This window comes from Notolabrus celidotus, chromosome 17 (genome assembly GCF_009762535.1).
Source record: "Notolabrus celidotus isolate fNotCel1 chromosome 17, fNotCel1.pri, whole genome shotgun sequence".
Taxonomy (NCBI): domain Eukaryota; kingdom Metazoa; phylum Chordata; class Actinopteri; order Labriformes; family Labridae; genus Notolabrus; species Notolabrus celidotus.
The window spans coordinates 25,429,789-25,451,325 of NC_048288.1; the positions used below are offsets into that span (position 1 = coordinate 25,429,789).

The 21,537-nt window shown below is 40.1% G+C and overlaps 1 protein-coding gene across 6 annotated transcripts in view; it reads left to right on the forward strand.

Annotated features, from left to right (window-relative positions):
* Positions 1-21,537, forward strand: part of abi1a (abl-interactor 1a) — a 77,272-nt gene that overhangs the window by 45,938 nt on the left and 9,797 nt on the right. For 2 of the 6 annotated variants that reach the window (XM_034706859.1, XM_034706860.1), the window contains exons 4-8: positions 7,054-7,157; positions 7,794-7,946; positions 15,463-15,566; positions 16,705-16,989; positions 20,471-20,764. In XM_034706859.1, coding sequence (XP_034562750.1) covers positions 7,054-7,157; positions 7,794-7,946; positions 15,463-15,566; positions 16,705-16,989; positions 20,471-20,764 — 940 coding nt within the window. The remainder of the gene's footprint in view (positions 1-7,053; positions 7,158-7,793; positions 7,947-15,462; positions 15,567-16,704; positions 16,990-20,470; positions 20,765-21,537) is intronic. The other 4 variants (XM_034706861.1, XM_034706863.1, XM_034706864.1 and 1 more) reach the window with 3 other exon arrangements.

Consider the following 21,537-nt stretch of genomic DNA (forward strand, 5'->3'; position numbering starts at 1 on the left):
CCTTTTTTACGATCTCCATCCTGCCTCCTAAGCCTCCCCTTGCCCCATCAATCAGCCAATCAATCGCAGCTTTCACACAGATTAGATTAAAGGCCCCCACATTACCGTCCCATAGCATTACAGGCATTGATAAGGCAGGATAAAAGCCATTGTGTCAGTCACAATTTACTGTGTGTTGAATTAGGTTGGACGCTTCCATCATGATGGACGAGTGTGATGGCTAATGGGGAGTGAAGCATTTTGTCTGGGTGTGCTTCTCACTACAGGGTCCATGTTCTCACAGATTATTCTGATTATTCTGTTCTTGAAAGTTTGGGACATGCTGTTTCTTGATGTAAGACGGCCATTTTTTATCAAGCAAGAGTCCAATATCTATTGGGAAATTATCTTTTTTCACTCTTTCAAAGTCTCATGAGAAAAACGATACATCTCTCACGTCTGTATGCTGATTGTCAGGCTAGATGCAAAGGGCTTTGAGCTTAGCTTTAAATGAAAACAGCAAATGGGAAAACAGCTAGTCTGAAGCTTTTAACGTTACATTAAAACAGCATATTATAAACATGTATCTGTTTATGTGCTGTAATATTTTGGGAAACCAGCAGCTTAGTGCAGCAACTTTGATAGAGATTAAGAAACATCCATAGTAACTAACTGCACAAAATCCAAAATATCTTTTCACTATATATCAGAAAAGCAGAATGTTAATCAGTCTGCTGTGAGAGCCTGGCTAGCTGTTCCCCCTGCTTCTAGTCTTAATGCCAAGCAAACAGGCTTAAGACTCCAACTCCATTGTTAGTACACAGACGTCTAAGTCTGGAGAGAAAGTCTTGAAAGTGAGAAGTAAGGGCCTGTTTCCATAAATAGCATTATTTGTACTGGCAGCAGCCACAACCTCAATTTCAGGGAACTGACATCATCGTCATCTCTGGATTGAAAGTTGACCTGCAGCGCTTCTGCTTCCCCAAGTATTGACTTTTTTAAGCCAGTTTTAAAGTGCTCTGTGTGATTCTGCTCTTATAATCAATGAGCCTTTACAAAGACAAAGTCACGACAGTTGATCTTGTCACAGTGTAACACTGTGTCGCAGGTTTAGCAGTAGACCAGCACCTGGAAAGTGGACCCTTGATGACACTAGTGTGGATAGTTTCTCCTCCTCCATTAGTGTTTACAAAGTTGACATGAAAAGTCCCGCCCATTTTTTTATTTGATTGGTCGGTAACAGAGAAGTGACATTGACAAGTGTGGCAGTGTTTTAAACCAGGGGTTCCCAAAGTGTGGGCCACAAATGGGGGGTCATGAGATGTCCTCCAGAATGTTTTTTTAAGTTATCTAAAAATAGTACATTTTACCCATTATAGTACAAAAATATAGACAACAATAGTAGCTAAACTTGAAATAAAACCTTGAAAATGGAAAATGTAATGAGTTTTCTGCCTTTCTTTGTTGCCAGATGACTCCTATGTTTAGGGTTAGTGACCAGTTAATTATCAGAAGCATCAGTAGCAGCAGGTTAATTCATAAAGGCACAGGAAACACAGCCACAAGCTCATATAGGCAGGCACATTTTCTGCAGACCAGCTAAATGAAGCCACATTAAATCACTTTGAGGGACAGTGGGGGTCGTGAGTCTTTGCCACCTTTATATTTATATATTTTTGGGGTCACTGGCTGAAAGGTTTGGGAATCCTTGTTATAAACGTTGACCCATTTTCTACACTGTGGCGTTTGTGCTGAACTGCATTATTTTGCATAGACACAAAAATGCTGTTAGTGGACACAGGCCCTTACTCATTAAAATATACTTCCAAATATAAGAACTGTTGACCATTTAGTATTTTTATACTTATAGATCCAATATAATACTTCATAGAAATTAGATGGTGGTGCACTTTTTTAAAATTAGCATGAAAAAGAAAGCATTGAAACACAATTTAATTTACTTGTATGTCTCAGACTTTGTCGTACTTTATAAGTTCAAAGATTATATTGTTGAGAAAAAATATCCACCACTTTAATTCCATGTACCAAACTAATACTCTGCCACTTCGTATCACAGATGGCAGATGGTGTTTACCAAATCATGAAACTGTAGATGTATGACTGTTCAGTTACCAGCAGATCCATTAAAACATGTCAAAATCCAAGTGCTGATTAAGATCATGAGACATGGTGGAAAGGTCTGGGGCAATGATTTAATCATCTTTGAGACTTAGAGTGTTTTGTCAACTGCTTATGTCCACACTTTTTAAAATTAACTCAACATTTTATGTGATCACAAGGAAAAAACATGCAAAAACAGAAAGTAGAAGAAGCAAAAGAGTCCATTTAAGTCATCCCCAGTTCTGTCTGGAGTGTGTTAAATTAAACACAAGAGTTGCTTGAAGTCAGGATACATCATTACACAACAGTGTTAAATCAGTGTTTGCAAGTATTATGCTTCAAAGTTGCTTTGAAAATGTTTGATGCACCTATTTTAAGAACATTACCTATTACTCTGGGCTCTAATCTGACTGGATTTTCTCTTTTTAATGTCTCTACAAACACTGTTTTTTAGTGAGTGAGTGTGCTGGAGGACACACACTCAGGCAGCAGCCCTACATCACTCACCTCTTCTCATCTACGCATGTCACAGCCCCAAAGAGCCAATCAATACCCCACATCGATACTCCATATTAATTCATATAGAGGCCTGTGACGGCTGCTGTCACATCCCCGGATTGTATAGAATACCTATAACCACGGTTTACTTACAGACCAGGATCGATACTTTAATGGGTGTTTCAATCATGTGTGTTGCCTCCAGTAATCTGTGAAACGTGCAACAGCTGCCTGAGTGTTTGCACGGGCTTAAATGTAGAATTAACAACAGAGAGGAAACATCATGTAGTGTTCACATACATTATTAAAAAGAAGCGGGGTGGTATAGAAAGAAGGGAGGAGATGAGAGTGAAAAGAGAAGGTGAAATGTGTCTCCAGATAATCAGATTTCTCTCTGAACACAGCAGCATCATATCAATAATTTTTTTAAGTTATATTTTTTGGGCTTTTTGCCTTTATTTGATAGGATAGTGAAGAGAGACAGGAAATGTAGGGAGCAGAGAGCGGGGGAAGACATGCAGGAAATGGTTGACCAGCCGGGAATCGAACCGGCAACCCCTGCGACGAGGACTACAGCCTCTATATGTGGGGCGCTTAGACCGCTAGGCCACCAGCACCCCAGCATCATATCAATAATAAGTGGAATCTGACAGATCAGGCCGTTCCTGCATCTCAAGTCGCTCTGACAGTGACGCGGTGCTCTTTAGCTTTAATACGAAAGATGAGATTTATTCTTCCAGTCAGCTGATGTTTAATCTAGTCAGCGGGGCTTTTGGGAATCCAGAGATGATGATGTCAGGTGTTTGAAGTTTTGATTGCAATCCTCTGATATCTCATGTTGTGTCAGTTATGAGTTTACAAGATTAGTTTAAAGACAGCGCGGGGTATTTCAGGGACTTTAAATATTCTTCTCAGTGGAGTCGATGAAGTCATGACTGCGTTCTTTATTTCTGTGTATGTCTGTTCTGCATGCACACACATCAGCAAATCACTGTTAGGTGTTAGGCCCTGTAGATAGCTCTGTAGCAGGAGTTTGTGACATTGCTGAGGAGCGGAAGGTTTGTCTGTGTGGATGTAGCTGCTTCCTCTTACACATTACTTCCTCCAACATTCAAACCTAGTCCTCTGTGAAAACAATGCCCCAAATGACTGCTGTTTTGTTTTATAGATACATTTTAGTGCTAGCAGCGACATCATCATTGTGTTGCTTGTCACCAACAAAATCCCAACAAAAGCAGAGCTAAGATTGGCCAGTGGAATGCTTTTGACATGAAGCAGCAGCAGTAAGAAGTGTTTATTTTGCTGAAGATTAAATTGCGATTAATTGCGCATCTAAACCATAGACTGTATGAATATTGGACGTAGTATTCGTGACGTCCTCCATCTGTTTCTGAAATGCTGTTTTGAAGTCAATCGTCGGCGGGAGCCATATTGGAAATGCTGAACTCAACCTAGCTGCTGTCAAGCTAGTGTGAGGTAAAGAGGCGGGCTTTGAGCCTCCAAGCTAACAGCTACAGTGTTCCATCCTGTCAATCAAAGCAGCTGTGCCTCTCATAATGGAAAACTCATAATCTTAATATCTTCAAAACTGCAGCGTTATGAAAAAATTCACCTCCCGTACAGTGTGTGCCATTCAAGAAATGAGCTGTTCAGGCGAAACTCAGTTTTTGTACCAGGCTGTAAAGATCGGCTTTTTTGAATTGGTGTGTATGCGGTGGACACTCTTGGAACTGCAGTTTTTAACACTTCCGCATTGGCTTCAATTCTCGTGGCAGGAGATTGCCACTTGATCTAAACCAGATAACTCAAAAAGTTTCTGAGAAATATAATAAACTGATGTTGCCATCTCTTAACTTTTACCAAATTACTGCCTCTTACTCTGAAACCTCTTTTATTGTCCTTTTAATGCTTTTATTTACTTATCAATTTGTATTTATTTATTTGTATATATTTATTTAATTCATTTATCCTTGAAAAACCTCTCAACAAGGATTTACTGGTCTATTGTCCCACCACTTCATTCTGTTTAATTGACCTGTATTCCTTTTAACCTCTTGCGTTGCCTTTTGTTTTGCATTGCTGAAATTCCTCCTCCCTGTCATTCGAAATCTTTGCTATGTTATTTGAACCATGCTTTGTTTGTCATAGCACTTTGTAATCATTTGTTTTTAAAGGTGCTATATAAATAAAATTATTATTAATATTATTATTGAAATAAGGCCAGGCGTCAAAGGTCCTTTGTGCCTTCAGGCTTGTGACTTTTGAGAATTGTTTTACTTCTGTGTACTTCCCTGGCTCTGAAATCAGGAACATCTAAATGTCATGAAACTTGATTTCTGGCCACTTCACTAACATGGTTTTGGTAAATCCTAGGTATCTCTGTTGAGTGCATCTGCCTTTAATAAAATCAAATATTGGTCTGTTTGATTCCGCTTTTTGATTTCTTATTGAAGGCAGGATGTTTTGCCACTCGGTTCAAATTAGGGGGCGTGTCCTGGTAGGAAAGGGGCATCAATGTATGCCCTCGGTTTGGTATAAAAATGGCAGACCTCATTAATTACTAAAAACTATAACATATAACATGTATTGACAATATCAGAAAAAATGGACACCATTGGAGGTACCAAAACAAGGACGTGTCGGGCCATTAAATGAAGCTATCAAGGAGAAAACAGTTTGGACACAAAGTCAAATTCTATCTTAGAAATTCAAGATTTTTGCCTCTTTTGGCTTAAAACCATACGATAAAGAGGACAAAGCGACCAAGTTGTCATCAAATATATCTTATGTCGTCTGCACTCCATTTTTTGGGCTGACCCCCGCACACATGATTTATTCCGTCCATTATCTCGATCATTGACTTGGCAGACTCACTGAACTCAGACTGTTCGCTCTAGATTTTCACCAGAGCTTGACACATTAATCCTTTCGGACTTGATAATGACCTTAATCTGAACCTGTCTGTCCACCGTTCAACTTGGACGTAACTAAGTCTTTTTTTTCTCACTGAGTCTGGTCTGCACAGCTAAACAGAGATACAGCATTTCCCAGAAAGATAAGGAAAAGGCAGTCGCAGGCCTTGGCATTTCTCTCATGACCTATATTGTAAATAGAATCTCGCCTAGCTCTGATAACCCGGGGAGAGTTATATTAGAATGTGAAATTCACCATTCACAACCGCAACAGAGGTGTTTCCGTTTATTCTTCACGCTGACCTTTGCCTTGGATTTGCTTTTGGTTGCACTCTGTTTTTCTGGTGCTCTTTTGATGCTACGATGCTTTCTGCAGTGGCCACAGGGGAAGCTGCATTATAGATGAGCCACTTGACTCTGCAGTTGTCAAACTGGAGAGAGACCTGCTGCGATGTTGTCTCTATATTCTCTTTGACATCTGCCCACTCGAGTACAAAGGTGTTTTTTTTATTGCTGCCATAATGTGATGATATGATCGCTCTGTCCAAAATGAAGTGTGTCTAAAAACGTCTCGAAATACAGAAATACAGAGGACAGCTTCTCAAGTCCAGAGGTGAATTCTTCAGACTCCCCCTCGTTCCTCTTCTGCACAATAATCTCTTCTCATCAGATGTCTGTGATTTGATCCTGTCTGACTGTGGTTCTGGGTGTGGTGCTGCAGGTCTAACTAAAGGGAACAGTCACAGTGTTTCCCTCTGGTTGGAACTGCTGACCTGCCCAGGTCTTGCAAAATGTTTACTCAGTGTAAATCCAACCAGGAGTCATTTTCCTCTCCTCCTCCTCGTTGTACTTTGACTCCTCTGATCTGTTGAGACACGGCCGTTTTGACATGCCCTCTTTCTGTCTCTCTCCTCTTTGTCCTTTTTTCTCCCTTTGCCTTCATAAGTGGCTAAAAGCCAAGGTAAGTGTGGTTTGTCACTTGACCCATTGTACTTAAATGCATTATTGATACATCTGTCCAACTCCCATTCACAGCAGACCCCCCCTGTACATGTGGTGATCGTTGTCATTCCCATGTTGTTCCCATTAACCAACTTGTTCTGTCGTCCTCTAAGCCCAGAAAACACAAGCCCTGTAACCTCCCCAGGACCTCCTTTCCAATTTACCATGTTTTGTCTTTACTTCACGTCCCTCAGCTGTCAATAAGTGTTCATTTGAAACATTTATAGGCTTCCCAGACAACAAGCACTTCTTTGAAATTAGCAGATGTTAATAAATTCCTTTAGTTATTCGGTTAATCTCTGGTTACACATTCCCAAAGGCACAACAAGTGTTTTGCAAGGCGTCTTGCTGAAACAATCCCAAAGTTTTAACCTGTAATCAGCAGCAAACACTCAAAGTCTGAGTGGATGTTACACACCCAGCTCAAACATACACATCTCTGCTGTTGACTTGTTTTCATCTGGGAAGCCTATGACTTTTCATTTTTGTCCCTCACGCTGTAATCGTCCGCTAAATGATCGCCTTTTTTTCCAACCCGCAGCAACATGGAAACAATCAGGCGATCAGAGGAGGAACACTATCGAGGACCAATCCGCCGACGCAGAAACCACCGAGCCCTCCCATGTCAGGGCGCGGCACGCTCGGGTAAGATTTCCATTTCATTCAGCACCAGAGAAAGACTAATCCTCTAATTATGAAACACTGGATGAAGGAAAGGCAGAACAGTTAGGGGGGCGGCGTAGGAAGAAAGCAGCCAAGTGAAAGTCAGGTTATTTATTTCTTCTTATTGGTATTTTGAAGGTACTTGTTCTTTTTAATAAGAACATGTGATGTGAGGAGCACCAGCGCTCAGGGTGGTGTTGGTTCACTCTGTTATTTGTTAGAAGAAGCTCCAGGACGTTATAATTTCTGGAGTGCGGTCGTGATAGCTATGATTTGTGGTTTTTGGCTCTCATACATATTCGGGATGACAAAACTGATTTAAGTGCAGCCAGAGGAAAAGGATTTAGTAAAACGGAAAGTCTGAACTTTTATCTGACAGGTCTCACACCCCAATGAACCCAGCCGTCGTATGGTGCACAGCAGCAGTTTGCATCACTAATCAGATATTAATTCGAGGAGTAAACTGCCCTGAAGTTGCACTTGGCAGCTTGCACTTGGATTTAAAATGCTCCAGTAAACGCCGCCTCACAGTTTTGATAGCAGGATCACCCTCACCCTCACCCTCACCCTTGATTTATGTCCCTCTGTTGTTTTTTTGCGCCTCGTTTGCCTCTGCAGACGCAACACGCCCTACAAAACCCTGGAGCCGGTGAAGCCGCCCACGGTGCCCAACGACTACATGACCAGCCCTGCCCGCTTGGGCAGCCAGCACGGGCAGCAGCACAGCCCGGGCCGCACGGCGTCGCTCAACCAGAGGCAGCGCACACACAGGTAGATACAAGGAGACACAGAGCATGTTTTACACTTAAGACCAGTGTGGATCTATTGGTGATTCATCAACTATTTATTAAGATAGGATTAGATAGACTTTATTGATACTGCTTAGGGGAAATTTCAGCAGCAAGAGACAGGAGAGTTTGCCAATTTACTCACAAAATGAAAATAGAACATATTAAAGGTAAAGAATAAGAATAATATTAGATAAAATAGAATAAATATAGTATAATTAATATATACACTATGCACCCTTTTTAAAAAAAGTATTATTATTAAATATATTTGTTGACTTTTTTTACAATTATGACAGAGTAACAAACAGATAAGCACGCTAAACTAGTTTTGCAGATGTAGAAACTGAAAAGGACAAAACAAAAAAAATAATAATACCTTTATTTGTATTATTTCAATACAAGTAACAAAGTGCTTCACAAAAATAATAAAAACATAATAAAAGCAGAGAAGCAATAAAAGCAAACTGACAGTAAAAGCAAAGTGGTAAAACGTTAAAGATTAAAATAAATTCACAAAATAAAAGTAATACATAAAACAATGAGATAATAACCATGAGAAGAGAAACTATGGACACTTTCTATGTGTCTGTAGTTTAGTTATTGACAGGGAAAATTGCACCAGGTTGCGAAACACACACAGCATGTACCATAATTATATGCAGTGAATGATGCAGTGAGCATAGCCTGAGAAAAAACAATAGTTACAGAGTTGATTGATCTTTTTTGTCAAACAAAAATGAAAACATGCTTTCTATCATCTTGCAAGGAAAAATGTATGACTTTTTTCAGGCTAACTTCATCCTCAGTGGACTATCTCTGGGTTTGGATTGTTACTTTAGGTACATGTACACTTCTATACCAAGATGTGTAAGCTTTAAAGTCACCTGCAGCCATTTCCAAACACTGTACTGGCTCTCTGATCGATTGATTCAGCCCTAATCAAATCATGAAATGAGTCTTCAATGAAAATAATGACCTGCATTGCACTAATAGAGAAGTAAGGGGATTCCAGTGTGGTATAAGAGACCCGCTTGATGCCAAAACTTCTTCTCACTTTGCTCAAAATGTGGACAGATAGCAACATCAGCAGATTAGCACAAACTAAAACACTACATGAAGGGGAGTCAGGTTTATTTATAACCTCAAACTCTACAAAAATAGTCAATAAAGTAGAAAAAATCACTGAAAGAGAAATAAAGGATCTATATTTTTTCTCAGGCAAACATGCAGATGTGAAGAAAGTACAGGGAGGAAGCAGCAAGAGCCTACAGGTTACAAACGAGCCAGCAGCAGTCTTAGGCCATCAATGAGAGTTTATAGCACTCTCCAGCTGTATAGTTTTAACACAGAAGTGCATTAAAGTTTTAAAGTCCCCAGCAATATTTGGTTCAAGATAAAAACTTGCATGAAATTTGTGATGGAAAAAGTTTCTGTTTCAACTTTGCACAGCTTTTAATGCCGAGCCACACGGGTACTTCATCCTGTTTTTCTAATGGGTCTGAGTGTAATAAGTGTTGCAGCTACACCTCTAAACCGAGCACTAATTGCACACTCGTGTTCTCAGTAATACGAAAGAGCATCTCTCCACAAACCAGCGGTCCCCCCCTCTCCACGTCAGGTAGCTCTAATCTCTTCATATAGTTCAGTAGCTTTGAACACTTTGAACACTTTGACGCTCCTCCTCTCCGCTGCACTAAATCCAGCGTTTGTCTGACAAGGCTTCGAGGGTTTCTTACCCCAGCCAGGATCCCTCTGATATTAATATCTGTAAAAGCCTCTGATATAAAGTGCTGTTTGAAAAAACAGTCAGCGAGGGCGTGGAAATCCTTGAACGTAGCTCTCAAGGTTTGTTACCCAGAAAACTCTGGGCGGAGAAAGCGGGCGATGCTTTCATCAAATTTGAGTTACGAGTGTGTGAAGTGGCCTCATTAGCTAAAAAGCCCGTTATGCTGACTGTGACGCTCATAAATATTACATCATTTTATTTACCCTACCATCGGCCAACCTCTCATGTTTGTTTGCAAACGAGTTCCACGGTGCTGCTTCTTCTTTATCATGAAACTCTGCGTCGTGTGGTGATTAGCTTCACGTTTAAAAAGCTGCAGAACAACGGTGGATCGGAGCTGCACTGATGTCCCTTTAACAGACTGCTGCTGTCCTCAGACTGCTGCTGCTGTACCCTCCCTGTTTCACTTAATAATGCTGTGGCATCACTATTTGATTACACAGGCCTGAAGCCGGCCGTGCTTATTCAGCTCGTCTGTCTCTGCCAACCTCAACTGAAGCCTGAATTCAATATCAGCGGCTGCTGTTTGCTCCCCTTTATTGTCGAACATCTTTCTGTCGGACAGGTTAGAACGTCGTATGCAGGTATTGATTCAAGAAAACAAAATTACTCAGACCCTCGTGACAACATTAGCTCGCCAGGATTTCTTCATCAGCTATTCAAAGTGAACACATTAAAGACAGTGAGTGACCTTTGGGGATGAATCATGCATCAAAAATCCAGTCAATAATTCAAAAAGAAAGTAGTCAGCAGTGTGTAACGTCAACTCCTGTAACATCAGGATACTCACCTTGAATTACCCCGTTGAGAACCGTCAACCTTCAAGAACCTCCATCGTCTATTTCACTCCCTCATTCTTTATTCTTTCTTTACTGTGAATAACAAATCCCCCAGTTAGTGTCTCCCAGAGGACGACTCCTGCATATTGTTCCCTCTTTATTCCACGTACTGTAATTCCCAGACGTTTCTACACTCAGTTAGAAACTATGTAAGATATAATGCAAGCATAGCAGCACGTAAACAGAGTAGAACCAAAAGAGGTGACCAGTCAAGGTGGTAATACAGCACCAGACTAATAAACAGTAAAATATGAAAGTTTGATACTTGTGCTCCTGGTTTGCTCAGCTGTGAAAGCGTGCCCTGTAAACAGAGGCTACACTCTTAAATCCAGCAGCTGGTTTATTTCCCTCCACCACAGCCTTTCACCTCATGTCATCCCCCTCTCTATTCTATCCCCTCTCTCTCTTCACCTGTCTGGTCAAATATAGACAAATTCATCAAAATGATAAACCTTTAAAAATAAGATATTGTACTGGGTTTTTTTTTAAATAGAGGTACTTCTCTTTGGGAATTGATCAACCAAAACTGGTAACATATACAGTATTTAGCTAAGCTGTATCTTTTAATAAATGAATAGAATAGAAGAGTAGAATAGATATTTATTGGTATTGTTTTGATCTAATTCAATCCAAACCAATCCACTTATATTTATATAGCAAATAAAAAAAGAACAACACAACGTTTACCAAAGTGCTGCACAGTGAGGTAAATAAGTTAAATCACACAGAACATGAAACACTGTAAAAAATATAATAAAATACAATTAAAAAATCATAAAAAAAACACATAAGACACTGTTAAATACTTAAACACACAAAAAATAGTAAAAAAATGAAATAAAATACAATAAAATAATCATAATAAAAATATAAAAACCCACAAGACACTGTAAAAAAAATACTTCAACACAAAAAATAGTAAAGAATTAAATTAAATACAATAAAAGAATCATAATAAAAACACATTAGCCACTGTAAAAAATACCTTAACACACAAAAAACAGTAGAAAATTGAATTAAATACAATAAAAGAACCATAATAAAATACATAAAAATGCACAAGACACTTTAAAAAATACTGCAAAAAATAAATAAAACATATTTTTTGTTTTGGAACAATAAAAAGCCACTCCTCACATTAGCAGCATGGTAAAGAAGTCACATTCGAAACCACTCTAAAAAATAGCATCAAGCCACAATACGGTCAAATTTCAAATAATTATAAGGTACAAGAATAGTATTACACTGTTTAAGATTAGCAATGGTTTTAGAGTGGTTTTTGGTTTATCAGTTTGGGACCGATACACATCACACAGACAAACTGAAAACAGCCATCCGAGGCTAGTATCATAGCATTTGGAGCGGATGCTAGTTTGCAACACATGTCCCTTTTAAGGACATTTAAAACAGTGCTAGCTCACCAAAGTGCCTCACAGGCAGCTGAGAATTAAAGGATGTAGAAAGATAAAGCAAGAGTGGTGTCGGTTCGGCCTGTTGGTTCAACTCATGCGCCCCATGTACACAGGCTATTGTCCTCAAAGGGGACGCCCTGGGCTCAATTCCAACCTGCAACCTCCAACCCTTTATTCATGTAGTTAGTTAGTCAGTTAGTTAGTAGGTTTGCTTTTGGGCTTTGTATACGTTCACTCAGAGATGGGACAGTAGACAGAGCATGACACTGGAAGAGAGAGCAGGGAACAACTTGCAGCAAAGTGCTGGGGGCCAGAACCAAACCTGGGCCATTAATTCAAACATTAAGTCAAACAGCCGCCCCAAAAAGTTGCAAAAACAAAGTAAAAGACTGGGAAACGTTTTTAGTTCTATGTATTTTATTCTCTCTATCAAAAGGAGGATATATGAAAATGGAACTTGTTTGTTTTTTAGACTTTGAAACTTAAACAAAGCTTTTACAATACTCCTTAGAGAAGTGAAACTGTAACAGTTAAACATTAACTTTATATAAAGTGTTACTATAACTTTATGACATTGAGTTTGGTGTTAATAAGTGACTTATTGTAGCAGCGAGACCTGAAGTAGCTTCATACTTACCTGTCCTTCATTTGCATCATCCGTGCTGATCACCTTTAAGATGCTGATGAATATTTCTTTCAGTTTTTATCCCCTAACCGTCCCAAACATTAACACACTCAGTCTTTTCCACAGCAGCTGTTTGAACTGACCCCTGAGCCTGAATCACACTGCATTAGATTATTATTCCAGATAACAGCCGCCCCTTTTATTCATCTCCTTCTGTTTCTCTGCTTCAAGTTATTTATGCACATCTGAAACCTCAATAACAGTTTCCAGTCTTTGTAAGCAAGGAGCTCAATCTCTTTCATCTTAGATTACGCTTCAGGCTGCTTTGTAAGTCTATTTTTCAGTGCAAATCACGTCGCACTGCCTGAGCAAATACTTTTACATATTGTTTTTACTTTCTCTGAGAACAGTGTCTTCTCTTTCATTGGCTCGGGGGATTTTTGTCAGCTGTGAGCAAGTGAGCTGGAACTTTTTTGAAGCTTTGCCGTGCGTTACAGACGGTCGATTTATAAACAAGAAGCTGTGTCGGGGAGAGGCTGAATGGAGGGGAAGGTGGGTAGATGGAGCTTTTATTCCACAGCTTGTGTTTGAAACAATGTGGAGGGGAAAATAAATGGGTTAGAGAAAGAAGGAGCAAGTTTTAGAGGGATTAGGATGGCTCAATCTAGAAGATGCAGATTGATGGAAAGAACGTCGTCACTTCAAAAGAGAGATGACATGATTATACTGTTCAGCCTTTATCCCAACAGACACTCAGCTCCCACAGCCACCAACATCCTCAGAGAGGTAACCCCTGCTGGATGCCTCAGGGCTCGACTGACACAGATCACAGAGGGGAGAGAAGGGGGGGATGATGGGGAAAGGGGATAAAGAGATGTAGGGGGGAGGTGGCAGCGAGCGAGCAGGGGTTCAGAGGGATGGAAGGAATAAGAGAAGAGCGAGGATGAGGGGTGAGGGGTGGGGGGAATCACTGTCTGCGCGATAAAGGGATGAGAGGGAGAGGTCGATGGATGGTGAGGGGTGAGAGGTGGAGAGAGGGATCAGTTGGATGAAAGAGGCAGGAAGCGGAGAGAGGTGGAGCTGGAGCGAGGAATAAGGCCAGCAAGAGAGGGAGAGAGTGAGAGTGGGAGGGAGAGAGGGAGGAGGGGGATTTAGTCGGTCAGGGCATTGATCTACACGCCCTGGGGTCGAACGCAGGGTGAAACAGCGCTTATACAGGTCACTGTAGTGCTGACATACATACTGCTCCTCCTCTGAGCCTGCTGCTCAGCTGTTTTCACTGAATTAAACGAATCGTCTCTTTTCCAGGAAAACAACATCCCATAAAAGCTATTCGTTTTGATGCGACAGCCAAGTTAAAAGTGTGATTTTATGAAGACAACACTTAATATAGAGAAAACATTACAACATTATCTTCTAACTTGATATTTATATTAGTCAACACTGAATTTCCTTGTTGATTAAGCTCAGTGTTGTAGTCAAATCAGATAAAACCTGGAGTCCTGGAGTGAAGTCCTGATTTTTATCATCATAACTATTATAATAATAATTATTATTATATTATTACTATTATTATCTGTTAGTAGTAGTAGTGGTAGTTGTAGTAGAAGTAGTATGATTATGATTTATTATTGTTTATTTTGATTATTATTGTTACATTAGTATTATTATTTTTATTAGTACATCTTATTATTGTATTACATTATTATTACTACTTCTAATATTCTATTACTATTATTATCAATGTCGGTTTGTTATTATTATTTCATATCACATATTTTTATTTTTACTACTTTCATATTATTTCTAATTATTATTAGTATCATTATTATTTATTGTTATTATTATTATTATAATTATTATTAGTGTTACTATATTATTATTTTTATTATGTATTATCATTACATTATTATTACTATTTTTATTATTACATCTTCCCATCATTATCATCATTAGTATTATTATTTTTATTAATACACTTTATTATATTAATAATATTATTACTACTTCTATTATTATTATTATTATTATTATTATTATCATTGTTGGTTTTTATTATTATTATTTAATCACATCTTTTATTTGTATTACTTTCATATTATTTGTAGTATTATTATTATTATTATTATTATTATTATTTATATTATTATTATTATTATTATTATTATTAATAATTGTATTGTTATTATTATTATTTTTATTTATTAAGGGGATCCATCCTTTGTAACGTTTTAAAGCAATGATTAGGTTTTGAAGCAATAAGGGGATCCGAATAAAGATATTGTGTTACCCTAAAATATATTATTCTATTTTATTATTTTGCTCTCATTGAAAACAATACAGTATATGTGTATCGCCATTTGCACAAGTACATTATAATGTATATGTATTGCTCCTAGTGTCATCTTTGTAAAGTATAAAAGAGGGAGGTGCATCAGCATAAACATTTTGATCACATAACTGCACCTAAAGTATACACTACATAGAAGTGCAACCTTTATAAAGTATAAAAGGATGTGCTTTAAAAAAAATAAAGATATATAGTATATGTATTGAATTTTGCAGGTCTGTTAATGCAGTCTGACTGAGTCATGTCTTGCTCACCTGGGTGTGTCACTCTGCAGCTCAACGCGACAAAGACTGAGAGAATCTGAGCAGCTCTGCCGAGTTCTCCTTCAGAGGCAGCGTGAAGTTTGGAGTCTTATAACTCTAAATAGGACATGAGCAGCAGAGTTCACGTATCTGCAGTATATAACCTGCTGTGCACCCGGAGCGTGCTGCTCTGAATAAAACCACGTCCTCTTTCTCTCCTGTGTCTTTCTCTCCTCCTTCAGTGGGAGCAGCGGGGGGAGCAGCAGCAGGGAGAACAGCGGCAGCAGCGGTATTGGCATTCCCATCGCCGTGCCTACACCCTCCATCCCCAACTCTGGTGGACCAGGTGAGGCTTTTTTTTTTTGCCGGCTGTATGCACATCATGCAGTGACAGTCACTGGGTTTCTTCTCGTGCATAATAAGTGAGGGAAGGTTTGTGTTCAGAAAGCTTCAGGCACTTTGTGAAGCTTGAATAAAAAGCTGCTTTAAAAGTGCTGCTGACCCACCTAAGACTGTCATTAGTGAGCGTTCTCTCCTCTTTTCAGGGCTTCAAACACTCACTGAAAAAGTTACAGTCCTGATGAGAACACTGGGTTATATAAAATCTGCTTTTATGTCCCCAAAGAATCAAGTTTCACACTCAAAACACAGAAAAGTCAGGTCTGTTTGACCTGCAAGAAATGACATTTCACTCTCACAAACCTCAGCCTGAGTTAAACTTTGCATAAATATCAAACAGTAGTGAGATCAACCAATGAATATCAAACTAGTGCATATTATTTATAATTTTCAAACTCAGCAACAAATATAAGAAACCAGCATCTTTTTTAGATACACTGTGCATATGCATGATAATCATAGGCTTTGCTATACAAGGTTTAAATGTAACATGCTATTTGCACATAGTGAGACTGTGCTACACAAAGCCTACTGTATGTTTACCAGACAGGGATTATGGCAGCCCATTGTGTTCTGAGCACAGCCGATTCTCTATCCAACTGTGTAAATAGGCCAAGCTGCGCAAAGACATGCTGCTTTATAGTGCAGCAGCAAAGCACACACACATACACACACCAGCATGCACACATGCTACACACAGCTCCACATGACAGCATACATGAGCCTTACATACTCATGTATGACTCGTGCAAATAACAGGAGTTGGATGAGAGGCATTTTTTGGGGTTTGTGTAGCAGCTTTTTTTTTACCTCGGCGCAGGGATCAAGCCGGCAGCACACAACTAACCACAGCTCTCCCTGCAAGCCGGTCGCCATGGAAACACTCAATTCATACCACAAAGAAGTGTGTCCAAGTGTGTGCAGAGCGGAGCAGCGCCTTGACAAAGTCGAAGTGCTCCTCCGGGCCCGAAGGGTTCTTGAGCGAAGTGATGGGGATGTTATGTAACAGAGAGAGGCGAGGTGCAGAAAGACTCCGCCGCTCTGCTTCTGCAATAAACGGTCACTAATGTAAATACTTCTTTCAGTCCCGCCCATGTCTGCTCCCCCGGGAGCTCCTCCACCTCCCCCAGCCCCTCCTCCTCCTCCCCCCATGAGTGGGTTTGGGCCCCCAGCACCACCTCCTCCACCCATGTCTGGGTTGGGGCCCCCAGCACCTCCTCCTCCTCCTCCCATGGCAGGGTTGGGGCCCCCAGCACCACCTCCTCCTCCTCCCATGGCAGGGTTGGGGCCCCCAGCACCACCTCCTCCTCCTCCCATGGCTGGGTTGGGGCCCCCAGCACCCCCACCTCCTCCACCAGCGCCACCCATAGGTGAGAGTCCTCGACTCGTGAGGGCGCTGCCGTCGTCAACTCTGGTGCCGGGACCGTTGATAATCGGGATAATCAACTGGGATCTTCTCTTGATGGAGACGCACAGAATGCGGGTGTCGTGTGTGGATGGGTGTTTGTTTGTTCACAGTGCGAGCAGGAGGGTCTGATTATTTCCATGCAATCACGTCTCAATGCAAAGTTGTCGGTAATAATCAGGCTGCTGAGCTATAGTTCTAAATTTAATTGCTCTAAAGTGCTTCATCAACAAAGCTTGCTAAGAAAAACAAACATAGCTGGGCATGAAACTCGGCAGACAGTGCTCCCCTTAAACTCCAGTCATGAGTGCAGCTCTGCTTCTTACTGTTGGAGACTAAGAAAGGTAGACTCTTTTATTAAAATTACGAGATTTAGGAAAACTGATCATCTCTTGGATCTGAGGTTACATCAGCCCTCCTGACCATCCTGCTTGCATTGTGAACAGACCGTATATGTGATTCTGTTGGGAGACATAACAAGAACCCAAATTGGTGTGAAGAAAGTGTAACACTTTTCTCTCTCCTCAGTGGTGATGGTGCTGCTTTATTCCTCACTGATCTGCTATAATTGGTTATAAAAGAAGTCTCAGATCTCCTAAGGCCTGCACAAAGTTAATTTCTGCCTGCAGAGTTTCCAAAATAGTTGATTTAATATTTGACCTCCAGCCGCTGTACGAGGAGAGAATAACTAATCCTGCAGCTACAATGAGTGAGACTGAAATCCTCTATCATGAAGGTCGAATCTCTGTAAAAAAAATTATGAAATTAACTTCCCTTAGAGAGCATGAGACTTCTTTTGCACAGGTAAGTTTTGATCAAGTTCCTTGAAGTGTTTTTTTTTTTTTTTGGGTTGAACTACATCAGGCAAAATTTCTTGTTAAGATCCAAACGTTTTTGTTCTTGCTTGTCAGATTGTTTTGCAGACAACGTAGCTAAAACAAGTTGTAACAGAAGTTTTTGGTTAATGGAAATGTCTGCAAAGTTCAGTTTCCATGTTTTTAACACACACATTTGTAATTACTAAGTAAATAAGTAAAAAACAATCAATTTTTAAAATTCGTACCAGTAGCTGCGTGTCTGACTTAAGCTAACATTAGATGGCCAAACAAAAGAACCTGTCAAGATGTAGACTGTATATATAATTGACAGCGTCGCTCTGCCTTTTCCCATTGTATGGTTTTGAAGCCAAAATATCCCGTTCCAGAACACTGACATCTTTAAGCTCCGCCCTACAGCGTAGCGTCCCGAGTTTCTCTCTACGGCAGCTGATAATCAAAGCAAACCCGGATGTAAACCCCCGTTTTTTAACCTCTGATAACTAACGAAAAAGAAACTTTTCAGAAAAAAGAGGCCTTGAATACAAAACAGTCAAATAATAACTACATATCACCACAGCATACGGATGTGAGAAACATTTGTACAACGTGTATTTATTTTTTAAAGTTTGACCGCAGCCCCATTCAAATGAATGGGGGAGACAGAGTTTTTTGACCTATACTGCAACCCGCCACTAGGGGGAGCAGTTTTTGTGGCAGCCTCACTTCAAGCTTCAAGCTTCAAGATGACGTCCATTTTATACACAGTCTATGATCACAACTGGAATGACAAAAGAAACATTGTTGGCAAATGTGACCTGACATGGTCAAAACACTTTTTGAAGGCAATTTCAGCTGGAAATGTTTTAATAATTGTCACCGAAATACACAAAAAGTCATACAAAACATGAAATTAGCTTAACCTCCAAACAACATTCGTTAGCATTAGCATGTTTGCGTAATGTCTCATTCTGTAAATGAATTTGCCCACAAATATTGAAATCCATCTTCTTTTTTACATGCATGTAAAAATCAAAGAAGTCATACCTGCCTTTGCAAAGTGTTATCAATAATGTTTATTTTAGGTGCTTTGAAAGCTTTTTGAATAACATCTACTGGGGCCATAGTGACTTTCTTTCATTATAGTTAATGTTTTTTTTAAATCAGATTTAGCAACACGTTTCGTAGCTGTAAGAAATATCTTAATCTTAAAACATTGACTAAGCATATCTTTACCATTGACTGTAAATAAATATGAACAATGTGCCTCCATCTTCTCCCATTGTAAAAAGTGAAGCCAAATTATTGCACTTTTGACACAGAGGCATGTGCAGAAGTGATCCGGCTGGTGGAGCTTTAAATGTTTTGGCTTCACTACAGAGAGCGGTTGCGTTGTCTTTTTATATAGTATGTAACCACTATTTTGAAATGAACAAGTAGTTACAAAGAAGTTAGGGATTTAAAATACTTCCCACACATTTATTTGTCTATCATTTGATACTGAAAGTCGAAAACATCGAGCCAAGACTTAATTCCAGGACCTCTAGACTCACAGCTGATGTCAATTTCTGTAATATGATGACTCGATGATGAACTCTCAACACATTCAAACAGCCATTTGCTGCAAACGTTCAATTTTGCCTGATGTAACTTGAATTAACGTGGGGTAGTGATTCTGAGTCACTGATTGATGCAGGCATTGATTCAGACTGAAGAGATACCAGCTGCTACGACTGTGTGTGTGTGTGTTTAGGGCTATGTGTGTGTGTACAGTATCTGCTAATATGTGATTGACTTGAAACTGATGATCTCTTTAAACATGCACATTTCATCCCCAGAACATCAATGCACACTTACAGCCGTAATTACTTCTCCTGTTTGATATACAGAGAAGTTTGTTTGCTCTTGTGTTCCTCTGAGGATTTACTTCCTCTTGTTCCACCCATCTGTATCTGAGCGAGCACGTCCCTCCCTCAGAGATGGAGCGTTATCTAGAAATGGGAACAGGAAATTCTCTCTTTAACCTTTCTCCCCTCTCTGTGTGTGTTTGCCGTCACACACACACATCTACACTTACATTATTCAACCTTTAAAATTGTGCGTACCTTATGTTCCTTTTTGAAGTCTGTCATTCAAAGTTATCTCTGTGAGATTCCTCAAAAAGCAGTCTCTAATCCAATTTTTGAAAGATGTGTGAAGAAGATATTTTCACTGCCAGTTCTGTTGAACCTGAAGGATCAGTCTGTTCTGTTGCTGCTGTCCTCTCTCTGCCCACTAAATCCTCTCCTTCACTTTGTGTTTGCTGCATCTTTAAAGAACCCTCAGGTGCAGGATTATTCAGATGAACTTTTGGGACTCTTGTGTTTCATTTTTGCCTCATAATATTACCAATTTAAAGTCTGCATTGCTTCCCTCGCTCACCTGCTTCCTCTGATTGGTTATTGATTGTCTCTCCAGAAGGTGTGGTGCTTTAATCAAAGTGTAAACTCATTATCTTCCACTATCCTGATGATTCATGTTTTGGGTTTCTTTCTTCCCCTCTCCTCCTCTCTTGTCTCCTCATTCTAACCTCTTCCCTTCCTCGGTTCTTCCTCTTTCCTCCCTTCACTCTCTTTCTTTGGGTACTTCTAGTGGTGGCCCCCGGGCCTGGTCTGGGCCCTGCTCCAATGTCCCAGTTTGGAACCATCTCGCGGCAGATTTCACGGCACAACCCCTCCAACTCCTCTGTCTCTATGATTTCGGCCACGGGCACCTACCGCCGGGCGCCGTCGGTCACTTCCCAGTTCTCCTTGCAGCAGCAGCAACAGCTACAGCAGCAACAGCTACAGCAGCAGCAACAACAACAACAACAACAGCAGCAGCAGCAGCAGCAGCAGCAGCAGCCTCACATTAATGGAGGCACTCCAGGCTACGGCCAGAACTCAAGTAAGGCGCTTCTGTCTCCGGTCACAGCCCCGTTTTTCAGATCCTGAATTTTCACTGAGGCACAAAACTTCACATTTCTCTAATCGTGCTCTGTCACAAAGTGAAACCTGCTAACCTTTGCAGTCAAAAAGTGAGTCACCGCTTGCTGAAGGTCAGGCCTGCACTCTTGTCAGAATTATCGACTCACCTTTGAGTCTGAAAGTGCAGGTTAAGGCTTTTTATCGAACTGTGGGTCGTCTTTTAGTATTGATACAGAATGTCTCATTCTTGTGTTGTACGGCGGAAACAATGCGGTCGATCGATCGCTGCTGGCAGTGTTTAGTCTCAGTTTCTGACCTCGTGTAAGAGAGAGCTCAGGGAGTGCCCTGCAGTTATATTTCTCTGTAGTCGGCTTCGTTTAGGGGCGTAACGATCCATTCATGTAAATAGATATTTAGATTACGTGATCACATAAATAATAACACTGGTGCAAAGTCAAATCAGGGATGCATCTTATCTTCTTCATGTGCCAGTTTTCCTTCAGTTCAATCATGTTATATTTGACCAATGTCATCTGCAGGCCCCTGAAACAAATCAGAATCAGAACCACATCATGGCCAACTTTAACAACAGCAAACATCATACTGTCATATGTCAGAACTGACATATTACTGAATTGAGAAGAAACCTTCTGATGTACACCCCTATGTGTGATTCTTTTAAGACAAAACTATCTGATATCTAAAAAGAAAATAGCAAAAAATCTTTTATTCTTACAGAACTCTTAAAGGCAG